The following is a 20807-nucleotide window of genomic DNA, read 5'->3' on the forward strand; positions in this document are numbered from 1 at the left end:
TAGACTGAGAAGAATAGATGTTTGAGAAGTTCATAACTCTGAAAGATATAGATTTTGGTAGCAATGCAGGGATCCACAGCTTATGCAAGGTGAAAGGGATTGTGAAACTTATAAGCAAGCTGTAAGAGTCCACTGCTATGCTTCCAGTCACCTAAAGGTGTTACGAAACATAAGTGAATTGGCACCTAATTTTTTTCTGCTAGAGATTTAATATTACATAATTACATACCAGTAGTTGTAGTCCACTTATCTTCTTTCGCTATGTTAAAAATTGATGTAAATAAATAGTTACCGCTTTTGCAGTAAATAATGTTGCTGGTAAAGCACATTTTCACCTTTTCTGGAGATACACATTTCTTTTATCTCTTAATCTTCACAAAACATTGCACTTTTCATTCTCAAACAATGTGCTCTTTAAAAAGGACACATCAGTTTAAGCATCCGAGCCACCACAAGAAAATGGGCAGAGGGAAGGAATATGAGATGAAGCGTGCTTTGCTTGTATAGATGGCATCTGCAGTACCCTACATCTGTGCTAAGCACATGTAGCACAAAGAATATGTAAGTACAAATGAACTGCACTGTGAATACATCTCATTAAATTGATGTGCTTTAAGTATACAGCATCGTTGAAACAAAACTCTTTCTTTGCACTCAATGATGCTCAAACTAATAAGCCTTGTATGCATGTGATGGACAGCAGGGACTCAAAATGAGTATCAATATAGTTTAGGCATATAAATCAGTTTAGCATGCACTAGCATGTATTTCTATTTATTTTAATATGATATTACACACTTGGGTGAACATCATTCTCAACCTGTGATTCATCCACCTACCACCCATTTCTCTGGCCTATGCAGCTGCCAGTTGATCTCCAAGTGAGCTAAATAACTGTCACTTTTGGCCTACCCACCAGTGGTGGCTCATGAGTATACATTCTGGGTGTTCACAAATTTTTAGATTCAGATGAATATGAAATTGAAAAATCAATATCATCACAGTATAATAGCTAATCAACATTTTTTTATAAAACTAGAGCCACTGCCAATAATGATAATTATAACAGTAATAATAATAACACATAGCTTGTCTGAAAAATGAAAGATTTGCTTCATGGAATTTTGTTGTTTTACACGTAACTGAGTACGGATAGGACAAGAATGAAAAAACGTTTACATTTTGATACAATCCGTTTCGCATTTTTGTATTAATGGGAGTTTTCATGCTTTTTAATTTTTTTGTACTAATGTACAGGATCCCTAACACATGTCTTAGTTTAAGAATTAATTTCTGGGCCGAAAATCAAACATTCTTACATTGCTGGCACACTATAACTTACGTTTATTATACAATTTTTCGCTAAATGTTTGCTTGTAGCCACGCTTATTTGATTTCATCACTTTCTCAGTCAACAGATCTGGTCTGGAAGGCCATAGTTTCCTTGTGCTTAACTTCTCCTGGTAATTTTCTTCTCTGTTAACACCTAAAACAGAATCAACAGAACTCATGTTGACACTGCACACAAAAGCCGATTTCTGCAACCAACTCCAAATACAAACAGCCAGTTGTTTAAATGATTAAAGTCAAGTAGTACTGTCTACCATCATGGTCACCTGACTAGAATACAAGTGAGCACTGAGAACCATAAGGGCCAAAAGCACACAGTCTTCTAAGCCAAATTTTAGTGAATATCAGAACAATCAGTAAGACAGCTTTTCGTAAATGTTCATGTATAAAATTTGGAACTACCTCGTAGATAAACCTGACCCCACATTAAGACCAACAAATGGCAGAAGCATGAATAAATGCTTCAGGTTCACAATCTACAATGGTGTGCTTTGTGGTTCTCAGCACCTCAAATGTATTACTGAATGATAAAATCCAAACCTTAATGTTTTGCATCTCATTCAGAATCCCACAAAATATGCTTCTCTGTCATGAAAACATATACTAATGTCCAATCTAATTTTACTATATAGTGAGTGAATTGGCATATGTGAGGAGTGTTCTACTGCCTCAAGGGATCTGAGCCAAGCAAAAGGGGCAAAGCTCTGCTGCAGTATGCAGTGTGACATTGACATAAACTTGTAGTGGAGTGGTAACTGCAAGCTGTGCAAGCCATGAAATCTGCACATTGTATACCAAATAGGTATATATTTAAGGCAATTACGTCATGCCAGCAGTTTGGCATGCACAAAAGCTTCTTAAAACGTGCACAACTGAAGGTGTACTTGCGACAGATTGTTATAGAGGAGTAGCAGTATGCCGGCCGCTGTGGACGAGCGGATCTAGACGATTCAGTCCAGAACAGCAATCCTGCCTCAGGCATTGATGTAATTGATGTCCTTAGGTTAGTTAGGTTTTAGTAGTTATAAGTCTAGGGGACTGAAGACCTCAGATGTTAAGTCCCATAGTGCTGAGAGCCATATGAACCATTTATTTTTTTTTTTTTTGAGTAGCAGTCAAGCAGAGCACAGTAGATTTAGCACTGTGCATTTCAGATTACCACATCTTCATTTTGTACAACAACACTAAAAATAATTACCAAGATATTAAAAGTTAATGTGCTCACATAGACTTGTGCTCTAACACAATGGTCGCCACTGCCTCCCCACCCATCCATCACTCACTAACAAAAAAAATTTCCTGTTCCTGTTCCCATAATATTTCCACCGTGTAAATTTTCTTTTCAGCAAATTGTTTCTCTCCACATTGGCCTGCCCCTTCACTCCACACCCAAGTCTATTTCATTTTATTTTATTGCGAGTTCTGTTCATCCTGATAGCAATGGAGTTGCAAGGATATGAAACGGGTCAGTGTTTTTACAATATTAACAATACAGCAGCACAGAATATGGTTCATTCATGACACGACTCTTCATAACAACATGGGACACTAGAAGAAATAAAAACATATTACATACATCAGAATTAACACTTATGTGTACACATTCAGATAAACAATATCAAAGTATTTGAGCAACAATGTTACATTTCAGCAACAAATAGTTTACATTTATCCTTACATTGCATGGCTAGCTAACTTGTATGATAATAACTTGCTACTATGCACTAAAAGATTCACTAAATGAATATAATGAGTTTTGTATTAGGTATTCCTTCAGTTTGCTCTTGAACTTTGGTGTTTCAGGAGCAAGACTTTTGATGACACTGGGTAGAGCATTGTAAATTTTGATGCCTGTATAATTTACTCTATTCTGTTAGACTGGTTACCATGAAGGTCCTCTTTTGACCTTGTGTTGTGACCATGATATTCACTATTGGTTTTGAAGAGGGAGAGGTTTTTATTAATGAAACATACAAGGGAGTATATGTACTGAGATATCATTGTAAATAGCTGTAGTTTCCTAACAGATTCCTGCATGAGTGCTTTGGTTGCACACCACTCATGATACGTAAAGCTCTCTTCTGAGCAATAAAAACTTTTTTTTGCCACGATCACAGAATTATTTTAAACAAGGTATAGTGTGGTTGTGAAAAAATCAGTTCAAGCTGAAATTTGATCTGCACTATCAATACAAGACAGAAATATAACTTTTGTGTAAACTTTGCATCCTTAACTAGGATTTAACAAAGTTGTGTACTATGGTATGAAGATATTTGAGAAGCTCCCATCTAACATACAACAAGTAATTAGTTATCTCAGCAAATTCAAATGAAAATTTAAAACATATCTCATTAGTGACTCCTACTGATTATCTTAGTGCAAGGATTTGTCCTATGTAATTACATATCTAGGTTACTGTTTTCTTTGGAAAAAGACTTGATTAATGAAGTAAATATTAAATTTCTTGTAAGACATCCTGCAGCTACCTGATATAACTGAAGTAGCAGCAGCTTTATTTCTAATTCACTAGAACACATTTAACTGGCATAAACAGAACTAGCATTAAGCAGTATTGCAATAGAATGAGATTTTCACTCTGCAGCGGAGTGTGCGCTGATATGAAACTTCCTGGTAGATTAAAACTGTGTGCCTGACCGAGACTCGAACTCCGGACCTTTGCCTTTCGCGGGCAAGTGCTCTACCAACTGAGCTACCGAAGCGTGACTCACGCCCTGTACTCACAGCTTTACTTCCGCCAGTACCTCGTCTCCTACCTTCCAAACTTTACAGAAGCTCTCCTGCGAACCTGCAGAACTAGCACTCCTGAAAGAAAGGATATTGCGGAGACATGGCTTAGCCACAGCCTGGGGGATGTTTCCAGAATGAGATTTTCACTCTGCAGCAGAGTGAGCGCTGATATGACACTTCCTGGCAGATTAAAACTGTGTGCCCGACTGAGACTCGAACTCAGGACCTTTGCCTTTCGCGGGCAAGTGCTCTACCAACTGAGCTACCGAAGCACGACTCACGCCCGGTACTCACAGCTTTACTTCCGCCAGTACCTCGTCTCCTACCTTCCAAACTTTACAGAAGCTCACACTCCGCTGTAGAGTGAAAATTTCATTCTAGAAAGAACTCCCAGGCTGTGGCTAAGCCATGTCTCCGCAATATCCTTTCTTCCAGGAGTGCTAGTTCTGCAAGGTTCGCAGGAGAGCTTCTGTAAAGTTTGGAAGGTAGGAGACAAGGTACTGGCGGAAGTAAAGCTGTGAGTACAGGGCGTGAGTCGTGCTTCGGTAGCTCAGTTGGTAGAGCACTTGCCCGTGAAAGGCAAAGGTCCCGAGTTCGAGTCTCGGTCGGGCACACAGTTTTAATCTGCCAGGAAGTTTCAGTATTGTAATAGTTTCTTGTTAATATAGTGCACAGCTTAAGCAGTGTTTGGTTGTCTTTTGTTAATCTTTACCTTCACTTGCTCCCTGTAGGTTCATCTTCTTGGTGGCAGAGTAGAAGAAATTTCTATTCTTGTTCACCTTCTTGGTGGGATGTATAGAATATGATGAATGAGTAGAAGAAATTTCTATTCATTTGGAACTATGATGGTTTATCTATGTCAAAATACATTAGTAAATGTATATAATGTGAAGGTGCTATTAGAATGCTTAATGGCTTGAACACACACCTACATAATAATTGTCAGTAAATCCGTAGCATCACTATCTACCCCTGCCCAGCTGCAATGTCATTTTTTTGTCATTTTTATTTATCCACGAAATCATGTCCATGACATGAGATACAAGATACAGCAATGACTTGTTGAAGCATAATACTTTTTCTTACATTGACTATATGACAGAATACATAAAATACATATCTACATTACAGTCATTCAAGATTGAGATATTAGACTAAATTAAAGCAACACGTGACATAAATTGGTCTCCATAAATTCAGCAACAGAATAAAAACAATCCTGAAGCAATATACTGTTAACTTTCTTCCTGAAAGAGTTTTTATTATTCTTGACTGAGCAAGGTAATTTATTATAAAGTATGCTGCCTATGTGTCTCACACCATCATGGCATTCACTGAGTCTCTGATTATCTAGATGAATGATGCTTATGCCACAGGTGTCATGATCATGAATGTCATTATTTGTTTTGAAGAGATGAAGATTCTTACTGACAAATGAAACAGTCTCTAGGATGTATATACATGGTACAGGTAATATTCCGAGTTCTTTAAAGATTGGTTTGGTAGGTGTGTGCAGTGGCAATCTTAATATGACCTTGACAATTCTCTTTTGCATAACAAATATTTTCCTATTTATTGCCCCCCAGAATGACATGCCATATGAGAGGACTGAGTTCACTAGTGCAAAGTATACAGTTTTAATGGTGGTTACATCACAGCTTTGTCTAAGAATTCTGAAGGCATAGCAGAGGCTACTCAATTTACACAGTAGTTTCTCTCTGTGGATATTCCACTGCAGTGTGTTATCTATCCAGAGACCTAAGAATTTAGTCTCACTCACTTGTTCAATACCTTTCTTGTCCATAATTAGTGGTTCCATATGTGTTGTATGGTTGTTTGATGGGCAGAAGACCATATGAGTCTTTTTTTTTTCATATTAGGTAGGAGTTTGTTCCCATAGAGCCAGTATAGAAGCCTTTCACTGCCGTCAACTAGGTCAGCTCTCACCTGGTGTGGAGAAATGTTGCAAGAGAGGAGGTTTGTATCATTGGCGAAAAATGCAGGTACTGTTTAGGGTAGGTGTTCTGGGAGGTCATTAATGAAGATAAGGAAGAGGAGGGGACCTAAGGTTGAATGGGAAGGTGGCGTTGTTGAGTGACTGTAGGAGGATACAAGATGACTTGGAAAGGATTTGTGATTGGTGTAAAGAATGGCAACTAACTCTAAATATAGATAAATGTAAATTAATGCAGATGAGTAGGAAACAGAATCCTGTAATGTTTGAATACTCCATTAGTAGTGTAGTGCTTGACACAGTCACATCGATTAAATATTTGGGTGTAACACTTCAGAGCAATATGAAGTGGGACAAGCATGTAATGGCAGTTGTGGGTAAGGCGGATAGTCGTCTTCGGTTCATTCGTAGAATTTTGAGAAGATGTGGTTCATCTGTAAAGTAAACCACTTATAAAACACTAATACGACCTATTCTTGAGTACTGCTCGAGTGTTTGGGATCTCTATCAGGTCGATTTGAGGGAGGACATAGAAGCAATTCAGAGGCGGGCTGCTGGATTTGTTACTGGTAGGTTTGATCATCACGCGAGTGTTACGGAAATGTTTCAGGAACTCGGGTGGGAATCTCTACAGGAAAGGAGGCGTTCTTTTCGTGAATCGCTACTGAGGAAATTTAGAGAACCAGCATTTGAGACTGACTGCAGTACAATTTTACTGCCGCCAACTTACACTTCGCGGAAAGACCACAAGAGATTAGGGCTCATACAGAGGCATATAGGCAGTCATTTTTCCCTCGTTCTGTTTAGGAGTGGAACAGGGAGAGAAGATGCTAGTTGTGGTACAAGGTACCCTCAGCCACACACCGTATGGTGGATTGCAGAGTATGTATGTAGATGTAGACATAGATGTAGAACCCTGTGGGACTCCTGATGTGACTGGTATTATATCTGAATGGGCTGTTCTTCTGTCATTTGTTGCTATTGCTACCAGCTGCCCTCTGTTTGATAGATATGACTGGAACCAGCCATTACAGACTCCTCTTATACCATATGCATCCCGTTTGCGGAGTACTAGTGTGTGGTTGAATGGATCAAATGCTTTTGTCAGATCAATAAAAAGTCCAGAAGCATAATGTTTTTCATTAGATGCTTCTATTATCTCATCAGTAAATGAAAAGAGAGCCTCATTGATTGATTTATTTTTATGAATGCCAAACTGCTGTACTGTTAGTAGGGAGTTGTTTACAAGAAAGGACATTATACAGGTATATACAATTTTTTCAATTATTTTGGACACAGTTGGGAGAAAGGATATGGGTCAGTAGTTGTTGACTTCATGTTTGTCCCCTTTCTTGTGTAACAGAACTATCTTGGAGGTTTTGAGAGTTTGAGGGAAAATGCCAGTATTCATTGAGCAGTTGATTATGTTGTAGAGTGGTTGTATTATTTCATTGGCAACTTGTTTTATTACATAGGCAGTTAGACCATCAAGGCCAGATGAGAGGGAACTTTTCATATTCCTAATAGTTAGCAGAACCTCTTTCAACGTTGCAGGTATTAGAAAAATTGATTTGTCAGATCTTATACATTTTGGAGGATAGGAATTTGTTGGTGAAGAGTGACCAAATGATAGGCTGTTAGCTATTCCTGAAAAGTGTTTATTAAATGTATCACGGATATGTTTGATGTCCATTATTTTTTGGGCATTGTGCTGAAGATATTCCGGTGTTTTTTGTTTGATGTCAGTTCGTAAAGTTTTTCTGACAACATCCGACATTGCTTTACATTTGTTATTAGACTCATTTATGTATGCTTTATTTGCTAGTCGTTTTGCTTCAGATATTACTTTATGAAGTATCTTCTTGTAATATTTGAAATAACTGTGGAAATTTGTATCATCTGTTTTAATGCTCTTCTCATAGAGTGATCTCTTAGTCTTACATGATATTTTTATACCCTTTGTGATCCACCTGTTATCAGTTTTTCTGGCTGAATGTTGTACTTTGATTTGTTTTAATGGAAAGGGCATATTGAAATGATGACCCAGTATGTCAAGAAATACTGAAGTTTTCTTATCTACATTATCTTGCTTGTAAACGATGTCCCATGATTGAGACTGAAGTAGATTTTTAAACGTTCTAATATTGCTAGGGTCTTTGATGTAGCTTCTTAAGATGAAGGTAGATGACGACTTGTCTTTTAGTTTGCCCTAAATTAAGCAATAACAATATACCCTGATGGTCAGAGAGTCCATTGGCCCAATTAAGGACATTAGTAAATGGAAGAGATTCACAGTCCAGGAATATTGCATCTATACAGCTGCTTGAATTATGTATTATTCTGGTTGGATCATTTACAATGTTTTGGACATTGAAAGTTGCTAAGAGGTTTATGACATCACTCACTGTACACAAAATGTTAGCGAAATTTATGTTAAAATCACCACACAATATAATTTCCTTACCTTTGGATTTGTAATAGTACATGATACTTTCAAGCCTGTTCAGAAACTGGCTTATGCTGCTGAATGCAATACATGATCAGATTAGGTGATTATATGTTCCACAATTTAACAACATAATATGTGCTCAAATGTAGGAGTTTTTACTCTTAGGTACTTCATTTGAGATTGATTTGCACCTCATTGGCGACAGAGTGGTGTATTCTACACACAAAATTCATGTTACTGATCAGTACATACTTAATTCTTTTCTAATTTGGCATGTAGTGATGCTATTCTAATTTGACATCTAGTGATGTTATTCTACTTCTGTTTGTTTTTTTTCCATTACTGCCAGGTTCTATCAAAAAATATTCAATAATTCTTTCAATATATCTTTGATTTATTTTCAGAAGCACATCGCAAATCCAGTACCACAACAGAGTGACTACTAGGGATAGGCAACAGCCAGTACCCAAGATCATTATTTTTGTTTTACCATTTGCGCCAAAATTATATTAATGTTATGTCACTGTCTGTAGTAGTATGATAGATTGTGAAAACCCACTGTCATAAAATGTTTATTGGTGTGGATGACACTTGTATCTCTTGTGTGTTTTAGTATGAAATGTTAGAAACAACTGCAGTAAAATAAATCTGTTTATTGCAAAAGGAGTTATGTCTTTTACATATATTGTATTGCCCCATTTTTTCTTTTGTGTGTGTGTGTGTGTTTTTTTGGAAAGGGGGGGGGGAGCACACACTTTTGAGAAGAGTTCAATGGTCCATCCGGTAATGATTATAGGTCAATGAATAATATTTTGTGGCTTAGTTGCTTACATTTCTTCAAAAGTAAAACTGTGAAAAGTATGAAATCAAAATATTTTGTGACTGGTTCTGCATGGAATGTGGAATTTTTTGTTATAATTTATTCAATTATTCAGAATTTATTCGCTTACTGTGAACTGTTAGACATCAGCTGTTTTAGGTATATTAGTGACATGTGAACATTTTTGCCTCATCAAAGATTCACTGTGTATATGTTTAGAATAAGGTATAATGAGCCAATTGTAACACATTCGGCCAGTGATACACAGCTTCTTATTTGGCATGTGTTCAGTTCTTTTTCCTTGATTCTTTCCACGCGTCACCTCTCCTCTGCTTGTAACTTCAGACTGATCAGTCTGTGAGAGTACATAATGGACTATGAAAATGAACACTTAATTACAACAGTTTCTTCTAGGTATGTTCAGTTTGGTTTGACCTTTTGGATGTGACATGATCTGGAAGAAATAAAACAAGTAGAAGTAGTAACAGTTATGACCAGTGCTTGATTTATAAAAAAAGAAGAGGTACCAGTACTGTGACTTACCAGAGGTATCGGTATGGCATACCATCACAAATCGAGCCCTGGTTATAACAATAAAAGCAGTTGTTTGGTTTAAAATAGTGATGCTAGTAACTGTACCTGGATTTCTTTGTCTTCTCACAGCAATGAATAGGAAGATTTATGTTTGACAGTATTATGAAAAGGATAGTTGCTACCCACCATATAGTGGAGTCACTGATTCGCAGATAGGCACAACAAAAAGACTGTCAAACACAGCTTTTGGCTAAACAGGTCTTCACTAGATTTAGATAGCACACAACACAACACAACACACATACGCAACATGCACAGACGTGGCCACAGTCTCTGGCTGCCAAGGCAAGACTGAGCATCTTGCACTGCTGCTAACATTCTGGCCTTGGCAGCCAAACTCTGTGGTCAGGTATGTGTGTTTGAGTTGTGTTTACACACACTGCCACTGCCACCCAAAGAAACAGATAAACAAAACTGGTCTTATGAATTTTGTGTGGTGGTGGGAAGGGGGGGGGGGGGGGCAGGGAAGGTTTGCACTGCTCACATGGGAAAATCTATCTTAGTATGTGTTAATTAAGAAATCCCAACTTAATCATGGATCTGCCATTATAGATTTATCATTGAGTCAACATAGCAAAATTAAAAAAATAATTTGTAAGTGATGAACGAAATCAAAACATTCTGTGATTGGCTCTGCATAGGATCTGAACCCTGTCACATTTGTCTTTTTTGTTGTAATATATTTTGCTACACTGATAACTGTTTAGTATTTCAAAAGTAATCACCATAGCTGTGAATACATTTATGCCCCTGTGAGACAAGATGGTCAATCACTTCATGGAAAAATGTTTGCAGTGTTCTACGAAACCATTATTGTACTCATGTGTGCACCTCTTGGTGTGAACCAAATGAAGAATGTTTCTATAGGGCTCCAAAAATATGGAAATCACATGAGGAGAGATTGGGACACTATGGAGGTTGTGTGAAGGCTTCCCAGACAAAACTCTGCAGCATAGTTTAAGCAACATGCCAATAAAATGCCTGCCAAGGCTGTGTAGAGTATGTTGTAGAGGTTTCACTGTGAAACACATATTCTCCATAAAGTCCCCATCTCTCCCCATGTGATTTCCATATTTTTAAAGTGCTGAAGAATGAGATTCATGGCTGTCCGTTTGCTTCAGATAAAGAGGTGCATGCCTGGCAACATTTTTCCGCAAAGGCTTTGACCATTGTAAGGCAATTACAGTGGAATAAATGTGTTAACTGTGGCAAGTGCCTCAGTATTAATGTATAGTTTACTTACTTTTTTCCACCTTCTTCATATTAATTTGACTGCCCTTGTATGCCACTCTCTTAAGTTTGCTTTTGTAGATCTGTGTACTATGTACACAAGTGCTCTCTTATTATTTTACAGTATTTTTTTTTTTTTAACACCGTGTTCCCCTCAGAAACTTACAGCTGTGTGCTGGGTTAAAGATATCCCAAATTTGGTAGGTTTTCGTAATCCAGTTAGATTATCTGCAGTGCTAAAGCAATCAACAGTAGCTTCATAAACTCTGATTGACATGCACCTATTTGGATTTGAGAACTGTACACTCCTTTTTTTTAAGGTGGGAACAGCAGAATACATACTTCTATTGTACAGATGAGGAACTTGAAACTAAGCAAGTTGGAGTAACTCCATTTGCCTTAAGTCTACTCATTAGACTACTTTCTTACTTCATTTTTATATTTTGCTGGTAGTAGATGTACCACATTTACATAAAGCACCAAAATTCCTATTTAGGTGATGTTTCAGTAAAATTCATTATCTATCACTTTAACTGAGTTCTGCTAATGCCATTGATATAGTTAATTTTTCATTGTACATGTTCTTTTAAGAGAAATCTGTAACTTTCTTTATACAGTAGCCCAGCAGCAGTGAAACTTCAATGTGTATAAACAGTGAAACTTTAATGCATAAAAACTGTCAAACTAGAATGTATAACGACCTTGTGGGAGCACTCACTACTGAAGATTCAATGAACACGCCAGCCGAAGTCGAAAAGTTACGAAATGAACCACAAAAAGTGAACAAACCATTACACGGTGAATTTCCGACTGCTAACATTGTAAAATACGGAAAAATATGCGTGTTAGGCGATAGCCACGGCCGTGGAATTGCCGCAGTGCTAACGGAAAAATACAATTACAGGGCAAACGGTTTCGTGAAGCCTGGGGCTCCATTAAGTGAGCTGAAAAACCTTACAAAATTACGTGAAGTAAGTAGTTTGTGTAAGGATGACTTTGTTGTATTGCTGGGAGGATCAAATGATGTATATAGAAATGAGTCATTCAAGGCTAGAACAGAATTGAGAAAATGTCTTAATACTTTATCTCACACGAATGTACTCATTCTAAATATCCCGCATCGTCACAATTTACCGAGGTGGTCGTGTGTAAACAGTGAAATTCATGCCGCAAACAAGAGTTTCAGAGAAATATGTTCTCACTTTGTAAATACAGACGTTATTGACATAAACAGTTTGGAGAGAAGGCTCCATACAGTTCACGGTCTTCATTTGAATGCATTAGGAAAGGAGGTACTTACAGAAAAAATTTTTACTCGTATTTCGCGGTGCAATGAAGTACCCAGGACAAGTGGAAATCGATCGCAAGTAACAAAGCGTTCTTTTCATGCAGCGAACAATATAGCCATCAAACAGTGTCAAATCACGAAATGGTTTAAAACCAATAGGCCAGAAATTAACATTCAAGCTGGGAAACAAACTCAAATTACGAAATGGTTCAAGCCAAAAAGAAATGAAGCACAAATTTTGCAAGCTCCAAAAATACTGGAAGACAAACAAGCTGCTGTACGTGTGTCTTCCAGAACAAGGAAAGCTCCAGAGAGGAACAGTGATTTTTTATGGCTGGCACCAGGGAAATCACTTCAGCACCATCCAGATCCAGTGCCATCAAGAATCTAATTATAGATGTAAGTACACAACATCTAAGTGACAAAGAAATATACAAGCCAAGTGATCAAAGTGATGGGCTGCTACAGAAGAATCCAGACCTACCCTTTTGTGAGGATGGCTCATTATTAAATATTAGGTCTTTAAAAAATAAAATTGATGATCTTAGTAATAACTATATAATGCATTGTAATATAAATGGTTTAAGTGCGGAATACTCATGTGACAGAAGCTCTAAGTTAGATGAGCTACAAGATTTTTATCTGAATTTCTAAGTGTTAAAGTAATTTGTTTAAATGAACACTGGCTTAGTAGTGTTATCATAAAAATCTTAAATAAAATTGAAAACTTCAAGGTAGCTACCAGCTTTTGTAGGATAAATAAGTCATGAGGAGGTTCATGCATACTCATTCATTCTGATTTAGATTACCATGTAAGATGTGACTTCAATTGTTTTAATGAAGAGTGTATTTTTAAAGTTTCTGTGTTGAGTTAAGGACTTAAATGTTGTTATAATATCAATTTATAGAATCCCAGGGAAGGTGACAACTGAGCATTTCCTACGTAAATTTCAGAGTTTGTTAGAATATCTCAGTAAAGAAAAAAGGAAAAAAATTGTGGTTGCTGCTGATTTCAATATCAATGTGTTGAATGAAACATGTGAGGTATCAAAATTTACAGACTTAATAAAAAAAATATGGCTTCAAATTAAATTTTTCTGAATCTACAAGAGAAAATGCTCAGTCAGCCACATGCATTGACAATATTTTAACGAATTACGTATTTGAAGATGGATATAAATTTTGTCTAGATCTAGGAATTTCTGATCTTTCAGCATTATTCATTGAGCTACCGAGAGCAGGTAGAGAAGTCTCATCTAAAAAAGCTTATGTAAAAAGGATCTTCAACCAAGAAACTTTGACTCTATTCCACGATAAGCTCAAGGAGACAGAATGGCACTTTGATAAAAATATTTCATGCATGGCAAATTTTGAAGCATTTCTAAGGTATTTTCTAAGTGTTTTCAATGAAATGTTTCCACAAAAAACTTATTTTAATAAAATGACAAAATTAAAATGGATCACTAAAGGTATAAAAATCTCCAGTGCTAAGAAAAGGCAGCTACATAAGGAACTAAGACATAATAAAAAAATTGAATTTATTGAATATGTTAAACGATACAAAAGTACATTTAAGAAAGTTGTCAAAGCAGCAAAGAAAATGACAAATAATAAATTAATCTTAAAACATGAGAGTAAATCAAAGGCAGTGTGGTCAGTTGTAAAGCACGAATTAGGTATTAAAGCCTCTAGACATGGAATTAGTAAAATTAAGCTTGAAGATGAGATCGTTGTAAATCCGGCTCAAATTTCAGAATGCTTCAATGAGTTCTTCATTAATGTAGTGAAACCAGAGGTTAATGTTGCACATTATGGGAACAATGTATGTCCCTTTGGACTAAATCATAATTCTGAATGCCTCACAAAATTCAAAACAGTTTCAACAATAGGTGTAGAAAAAAATTATATTAAAACTAAAAAACAAAAATTCTGCAGGTTGGGATAGAATACCAGCAAAAGTCCTTAAATTTGTGTGTAAAATAATAGGATACCCACTATCTAAAATAATAAACCAATCCTTTGAACAAGGAAGCTTCCCAGAGGTGCTGAAGTATGCAGAAGTAAAACTGTTGCTCAAAAAAGGGTCAAGAGAGGATATGGGGAATTATTGTCACATCTCCCTCCTTCCAGCCCTTTCAAAAATCTTTGAAAGTGCTGCTGCTATGCAGATTCGAAATTTTATCGAGAAATATGATATTATTACAGAAAACCAATTTGGTTTCCAGCGTGGCAAAAGTACTACTGATTCAATTAACAAGTTTATTGACAAGATCAGCACATCATTAGACAACCATAATAAAGTTGCAGGAATCTTTTATGATCTCACAAAAGCCTTTGACTCTGTAAATCATGCACTGCTTATCTATAAGCTTGACAAGTATGGGATCAAAGGTAATGTTCTAAATTGGCTTACTTCATACATATCAAATAGGAAACAAAGAGTGATTGTCTCATCAAATGCAGCAAATTACTATTCAAAATGGAAAACAGTAGCCCAAGGTGTCCCTCAAGGCTCGATTCTAGGACCTATTTTGTTCTTGTTCTATGTTAATGATTTACCGAACAATATAAATGCTCCATCGATTTTATTTGCAGATGAAACATCTGTATTAATTGAAAACCAGGAGCCAGAAAACATCCCTCTCTACATAATAAACACAATGAACAAAGTAGAAACATGGTTCCAACTGAATGGATTAAGATTGAACATCCCCAAAACCCACATGGTCCAGTTCAGAACAAAACAGTCAAAGCCCCAAGAAATTAAAATAACTCATAAAAATCAGGATATAGAAGAAGTAGATTCTGTAAAGTTTTTAGGGTTAAACCTAGATTTATTTATTTATTTATTTATTTATTTATTTATTTGATTAGCCATCCGTAGACATTTTGCAATGTATGGATGTTGTCAGTTTGGATACAGTGATTTTTGCAGACACATTGACACTTTTATATGCATTTACAGAGTATACGAATACAATGATATTTATCACTTAAATTACATTCAAACAATTAAATATTCACTTATTGTTTAGAAACAGTGTTCCTGAAAGTATAGTTTAAGGGTTTTCTGTAACAGTACATGTTGTTAATTTCTTTGATGTCCTGTGCAGCTTGTTATACATTTACAGAATATACAATACAATGTCATTATGTCACTTAAATTACATTCAAACATTTAGATATTCACTTACTGTGTAAAAACAGTGTTCCTGAAAATACAGTCTAAGAGTTTTTCTGAAACAGTACATGCTGTTAATTTCTTTGATTTCCTGTGGCAGCTTGTTATACAATTTTACACCCTGATACAAGAAACTTTTTTGGGTCTTATGCTTGTTTCTCCTATCTAGATGAAGGCAGTGGCTTGTTCTTGTGCTATAGCTGTGTAAAATGCTGTTTGTACTATAATTCACTATATTTTTCTTTATATATACTATAGTGTGGAACATAAATAAACAGGGAACAGTTAGAATACCAAGTATTTTGAATAGTTCTCTGCAGTGAGCCCACTTACTGCTTTTAGTTATAATTCTCACTGCTCTCTTCTGCACTTTAAAAACTGTTTGTAAGTTGAGTACATTATTTCCCCAGAAAATTATCCCATAGCTTATGACTGAATGTACATAGCTAAAATATACAGTTCTTAGACATTCATCGCTGCATACTGAGGAGAGAACTCTAAGTGCGTAACACGTTGTAGATATCTTTTTTGTGAGTTTTTTGACATGTTCACTCCACCTAAGCTGGCTGTCAATATGCAACCCTAGGAATTTTGTGGTGGGCACTTCGTCTACAGAGGTGTTATGTAGCTTTAACTTTAGGGGACTGTTTTTTCTGTTTATTCTAAAGCGTATGCTATTTGTTTTCTTAATATTTAAGGTCACTTTATTCTCTGTAGACCATTTGTAGACATCTTTCAGTGATTCATTACAATTTTCCAACATTTGTGCTGATGTCTCACTGGTGATTATAATATTGCTGTCATCGGCAAACAATATCTTCTCTCCATGTCGGATATATTGTGGAAAGTCATTTATATAAATCAAGAACAACACCGGACCCAGCACACTTCCCTGAGGGACCCCAATATTAATATGTTGTGGATCTGACAGGTGTTTTTCTATGAACTTTGATCTACTGGAGACATGCGAGATCTCTACCCACTGTACTCTATTTTTTAGGTATGAATGGAACCATTTGTTGATTACCCCTCTTACTCCTAGTGCTTCTAACTTAAGTAATAGATTCTGGTGGTCAACTGTATCAAAGGCCTTTGACAGGTCAAGGAATATGCCAGATACATAGTTGCCTTCATCCAGTGCTTCTAGAACCACTTTAGTGAAATGTGCTATTGCCATTTCTGTATCTCTGCCTGGTCTGAAACCAAATTGGTCATTTGAAAGAAGGTTGTATTTGTTTAGATAGCTCATAAGTCTGTTCTTCATTATGGACTCTATTATTTTGGAAAATGATGACAGTAGGGCAATTGGCCTGTAGTTCTCAATGTTTTCTACATCATCTTTTTTGTGTAAAGGTAAAATTTTTGCATGTTTCAGATAATCAGGGAAACAACCGGCTTTGAAAGATTCATTTATGATATTGGTTAGGGGGGCTTTGATACTATTTATGCATTTTTTCAGCACAGACATTGGAATTTCATCTAAACCTGCTGAATTTTTGCTCTTTAATTTCCTTACCACATTACATACTTCTTCCTCAGTAGTGGGTAGCAATACCATTGAATTTGATGTATATTCCCGTGTTCGTGGATTATGAGATTTTGAAAAATTTTCCTGTAACTTTGTAGCTATACTACTAAAGTAAGAATTAACAAAGTTTACTAGTTCTTTTGGGGTACTTGTTAGGTTTTCTTTGTTCCTGATTTTGGTGTTTATTTGCCTATGTGTTGCTGTTCCTGTCTCTTGTTTCACTATAGTCCATGTAGCTTTACTTTTATTTTTAGCTAGATTTATTAGTCTATCATTGGCCTTTTTTTTTGCAACATTGAGCACCTTCCTATAGATTTTTTTTGTAGTTTCTGTAGTAATGAAGAAAATCTGGATCACTGTTGTTGTTTTTTATAGCGTTTAGGTATTTAAAAGTTTGGGCAGATTTTCTAATTCCTGTGGTAATCCACTTATTTTTGGTGGATGTTCCAGTAGAACTTAGTGCTTTGGGGAAGGCTTCTTCGAATATTATCTTAAACTCCGACATGAATTTGGAGAATTTCTGATTCACATTATTTTCTGAATATACTTCTTCCCATCTTTCATGTCTTAATTGTAAGCAAAATTTTTGTATTGCTGCGTCTGAGTAGACTCTTTTAAACATGTGGAGGTTTACTGGTTTTTCTACAGAAGCTTTTACTTTTATGATTTGGCATAAATGATCTGATAGTCCAAGATTTTTGACAGTTATGACACAGTTTTCCCCACCTATATTTGTAGCTACATGGTCAATGGTAGATGTTGAGTGTTTGGTTATTCTTGTTGCACAATTAACTAAAGAGGACATGCCAAAACTATTCAGAATATTCAGAAAAGTGTTACTGGTTTCATCTGCCTTAGCTGTGTTAATGTTTAAGTCACCACACAAGAGTATATTACTTTTCAGGGATGACACTTGTTCTAGGCTTTGCGTAAGTTTTGAAAAGAATGTTTCTAAATCACCACTGGGAGAACGGTATACACATAGTACAATTAGTTTTTTGGGCATATCTACAGCTGGTATCTCTACTGCTGACACTTCAAAATGCTTGTCTACACTTAGTAGGATAATATCATTCCTGACTTTAAATGAAATACCACTCTTAACAAAAATACATGATCCTCCACCTTTCATTGAGTTTCTGCAATAAGAACAAGCTAGTACATATGAGGGCAAATTTATGTATTGAATTTCATTGACTTTGCACCAGTGCTCTGTGATGCAGATAACTGGACTGTCTAAGGATTGTAACTCAACTTCTAGCTGTTGCACTTTGCTTTTTATACTCTGAATGTTTTGGTGAAGCACTGTTAGAGATTTAATATTACTTATCTTGGAGGTTTCTTTTTCATCATGCTTGTGACTAAAAAATCTTGCAGATGGGAGGGAGGCACTCTCTTCCGTCTGCTTGTTGCTCCATGTGAGGTTGTGTACTTTTCTGCCACTGCTGATGTTGGAACTGCTGCTGCTCCTGTTGACTGTACTGCTTCTGTTGATTGTGCTGCTGCTGACGGTGCTGTGTCTGCTGTTTCTGGTACTGCTGCTTTTAGTGACACTGGTGGCAGTTGTGCTGGTGTTTCTGCCTCTATTTTTGTTGATGTTACTCTTTCTTCTACTAGTGTTGAGTTTTCATCGTTTTTGGTATTGGGATAGTCTGGGATGGCGGCTAATTCTGCTGTAACCTCCTTTGAATGTGTGTTTTGGTCACCATTGCTTTCTGCATGAAAGTCCAGTGGCATAACAGTTTCAGTTAAAAAGTCGTCTTGCATGTTGAGTTTGTCTAAAGTTTCACTGATTTTTTCACTGAGCAGTCTTTTGCCTCTTCTGTTTAGGTGCATTCCATGATTTGTGTAGCTGCATCTCTGAAGAAAATTCACACTGAGAAAATAGGCATTTGAGTAGGCTTTACAGATTTTCTGGAATTGCCTGTTTGCTTTTTTAATTTCTAAATTTACGCAAGAATTAGGTATGAGATCATGCCTATGAGGTATTCCTGTTACTATCACTGTGTCCTTTTCGGTAGCATGAAGAGTTTTCTTTAGGTTGCGGACTGCAGTTGCCAGTTCATTCCTATACACATCGTTTGCGCCCGCAATCAGTACAATGCGCCGATTTTTGTTTTGTAATCTGTCTTTCTCAATGTTTTTAGCTACTTCCTGTATATGAGCCCCTGGTTTAACATATCCACACGCTATCACATTGTGTTCAGCACGCAATATTTCTGCAAGATTTCGTCCATGGTTATCAGAGTAAACTGTTACTTTTGTACGTTTATAACACTTTTTCGTTTTCGTTCTTCCGATAATGCATTTATCAATTTTGAATTTGTTCACTTCACACGTTTCTTCCGCTAGGCCTACTGTGTTTACATCAGTCTGTACAGTTGTGTAACAGTCTTGTGTTTCATTGCACTCAGAAATTGTGTTTATGCACTTTTCTTGTGAATGTTTAGTTCACACGTTTCGCGGCCTATCGTGTTTGTGCCTGGATACAAGGCATCAAAACAATTCTGCAACGGTACTTTGTACACTGTTTCACCAGATTTGGAGCGGAACTTTTTAGGTATTTTTAGGTATTTCAAAGATAAATATTTAAATTGGAATAAACATTTTGACTACCTGTTAAACAAATTATGTAGCTTTGCATTTGCTATGCAAATATTAGCTGGTGCAACAGACATGAATACAAGGAAAATTGCATACCACGGCTACTTTCAATCAGTTGTAAGGTATGGTATTATTTTTTGGGGAAATTCAAGCAATATATTGCGCATACTAAAGCTACAGAAAAGAATAAGGAACATGTGTACCGTCCATCCAAGGACATCATGTCGCCCACTATTTGAAATACAACAGTTATTAACAGTTCCCTCCTTATACATCTTTGATATTATCATCTTTCTGCATAGCAATTTAGAGTTATTCGAGAAAAACTGTTTCAGTCACTCATATAACACAAGAAACAAAGACAATTTTATGCTTCCCACTCATTGGTTAAAGTAGTAGACTAGCCTCCACGTGGTGCACCCCGGGCAACGTGATTATATCGCGGCTAAATAGTCTACAAACTTGGCTACCAGACTATCCTTTGGGATCTCCTGGTAATTCAAACATGCAACGAAGTGACCAAACGAACGATTCCTTTGGGAACCATCCGACTAGAAGATTGGGCCCATCAGTCCGGATCTGCCAGCTAAATATTGAGGGAATTAGTCGATCCAAATCTGAATATCTTTCAAAGTTTCTATTGGACAATAGCATCGATGTGGTACTCCTTCAGGAAACACATACCGACTCGCAGGAAGACTTACAAAGAAGAGAACATATTCAAGGCTTCCAACAAATAGGCGCAACATATCATCACGCCTATGGCACCGCCACATATGCCCGATCCGATATTGAACATGCACACCTGCTGTCCACAAGCACAGAAAACAACACCCATGTTGTTGATATAAAAGTAGACAACATAAGACTTATTTGTCTACAAACCACCAAACCAAATCTGGCCAAGTATTGTACTACCCGCACATGAACACCCAACGATATATGCCAGTGATTTTAATAGCCACCATGAAATGTGGCGATACACCCAAAATAATGAACATGGAGAAGTGCTGGTGGAATGGGCCGACGAGAACAATCTACATCTTATATTCGATGCCAAG

The 20807-nt window shown here is 36.6% G+C and overlaps 1 protein-coding gene and 1 non-coding gene across 2 annotated transcripts in view; one reads left to right on the forward strand and one right to left on the reverse strand.

Moving 5' to 3' along the window:
- Positions 1-1268: 1268 nt before the first annotated feature.
- The window catches only part of LOC126213158 (uncharacterized), a 121937-nt gene continuing 102398 nt past the window's right edge, over positions 1269-20807 (reverse strand). Inside the window, exon 4 of the mRNA XM_049940781.1 lies at positions 1269-1486. Within this exon, the coding sequence (XP_049796738.1) occupies positions 1451-1486 (36 nt within the window). The 3' untranslated portion in view covers positions 1269-1450. The remainder of the gene's footprint in view (positions 1487-20807) is intronic.
- Positions 4637-4711, forward strand: Trnas-uga (transfer RNA serine (anticodon UGA)). Its single transcript has one exon. It is a non-coding gene; the product is annotated as a tRNA-Ser (tRNA).

The sequence above is a fragment of the Schistocerca nitens genome, chromosome 11, assembly GCF_023898315.1.
Source record: "Schistocerca nitens isolate TAMUIC-IGC-003100 chromosome 11, iqSchNite1.1, whole genome shotgun sequence".
Lineage (NCBI taxonomy): Eukaryota > Metazoa > Arthropoda > Insecta > Orthoptera > Acrididae > Schistocerca > Schistocerca nitens.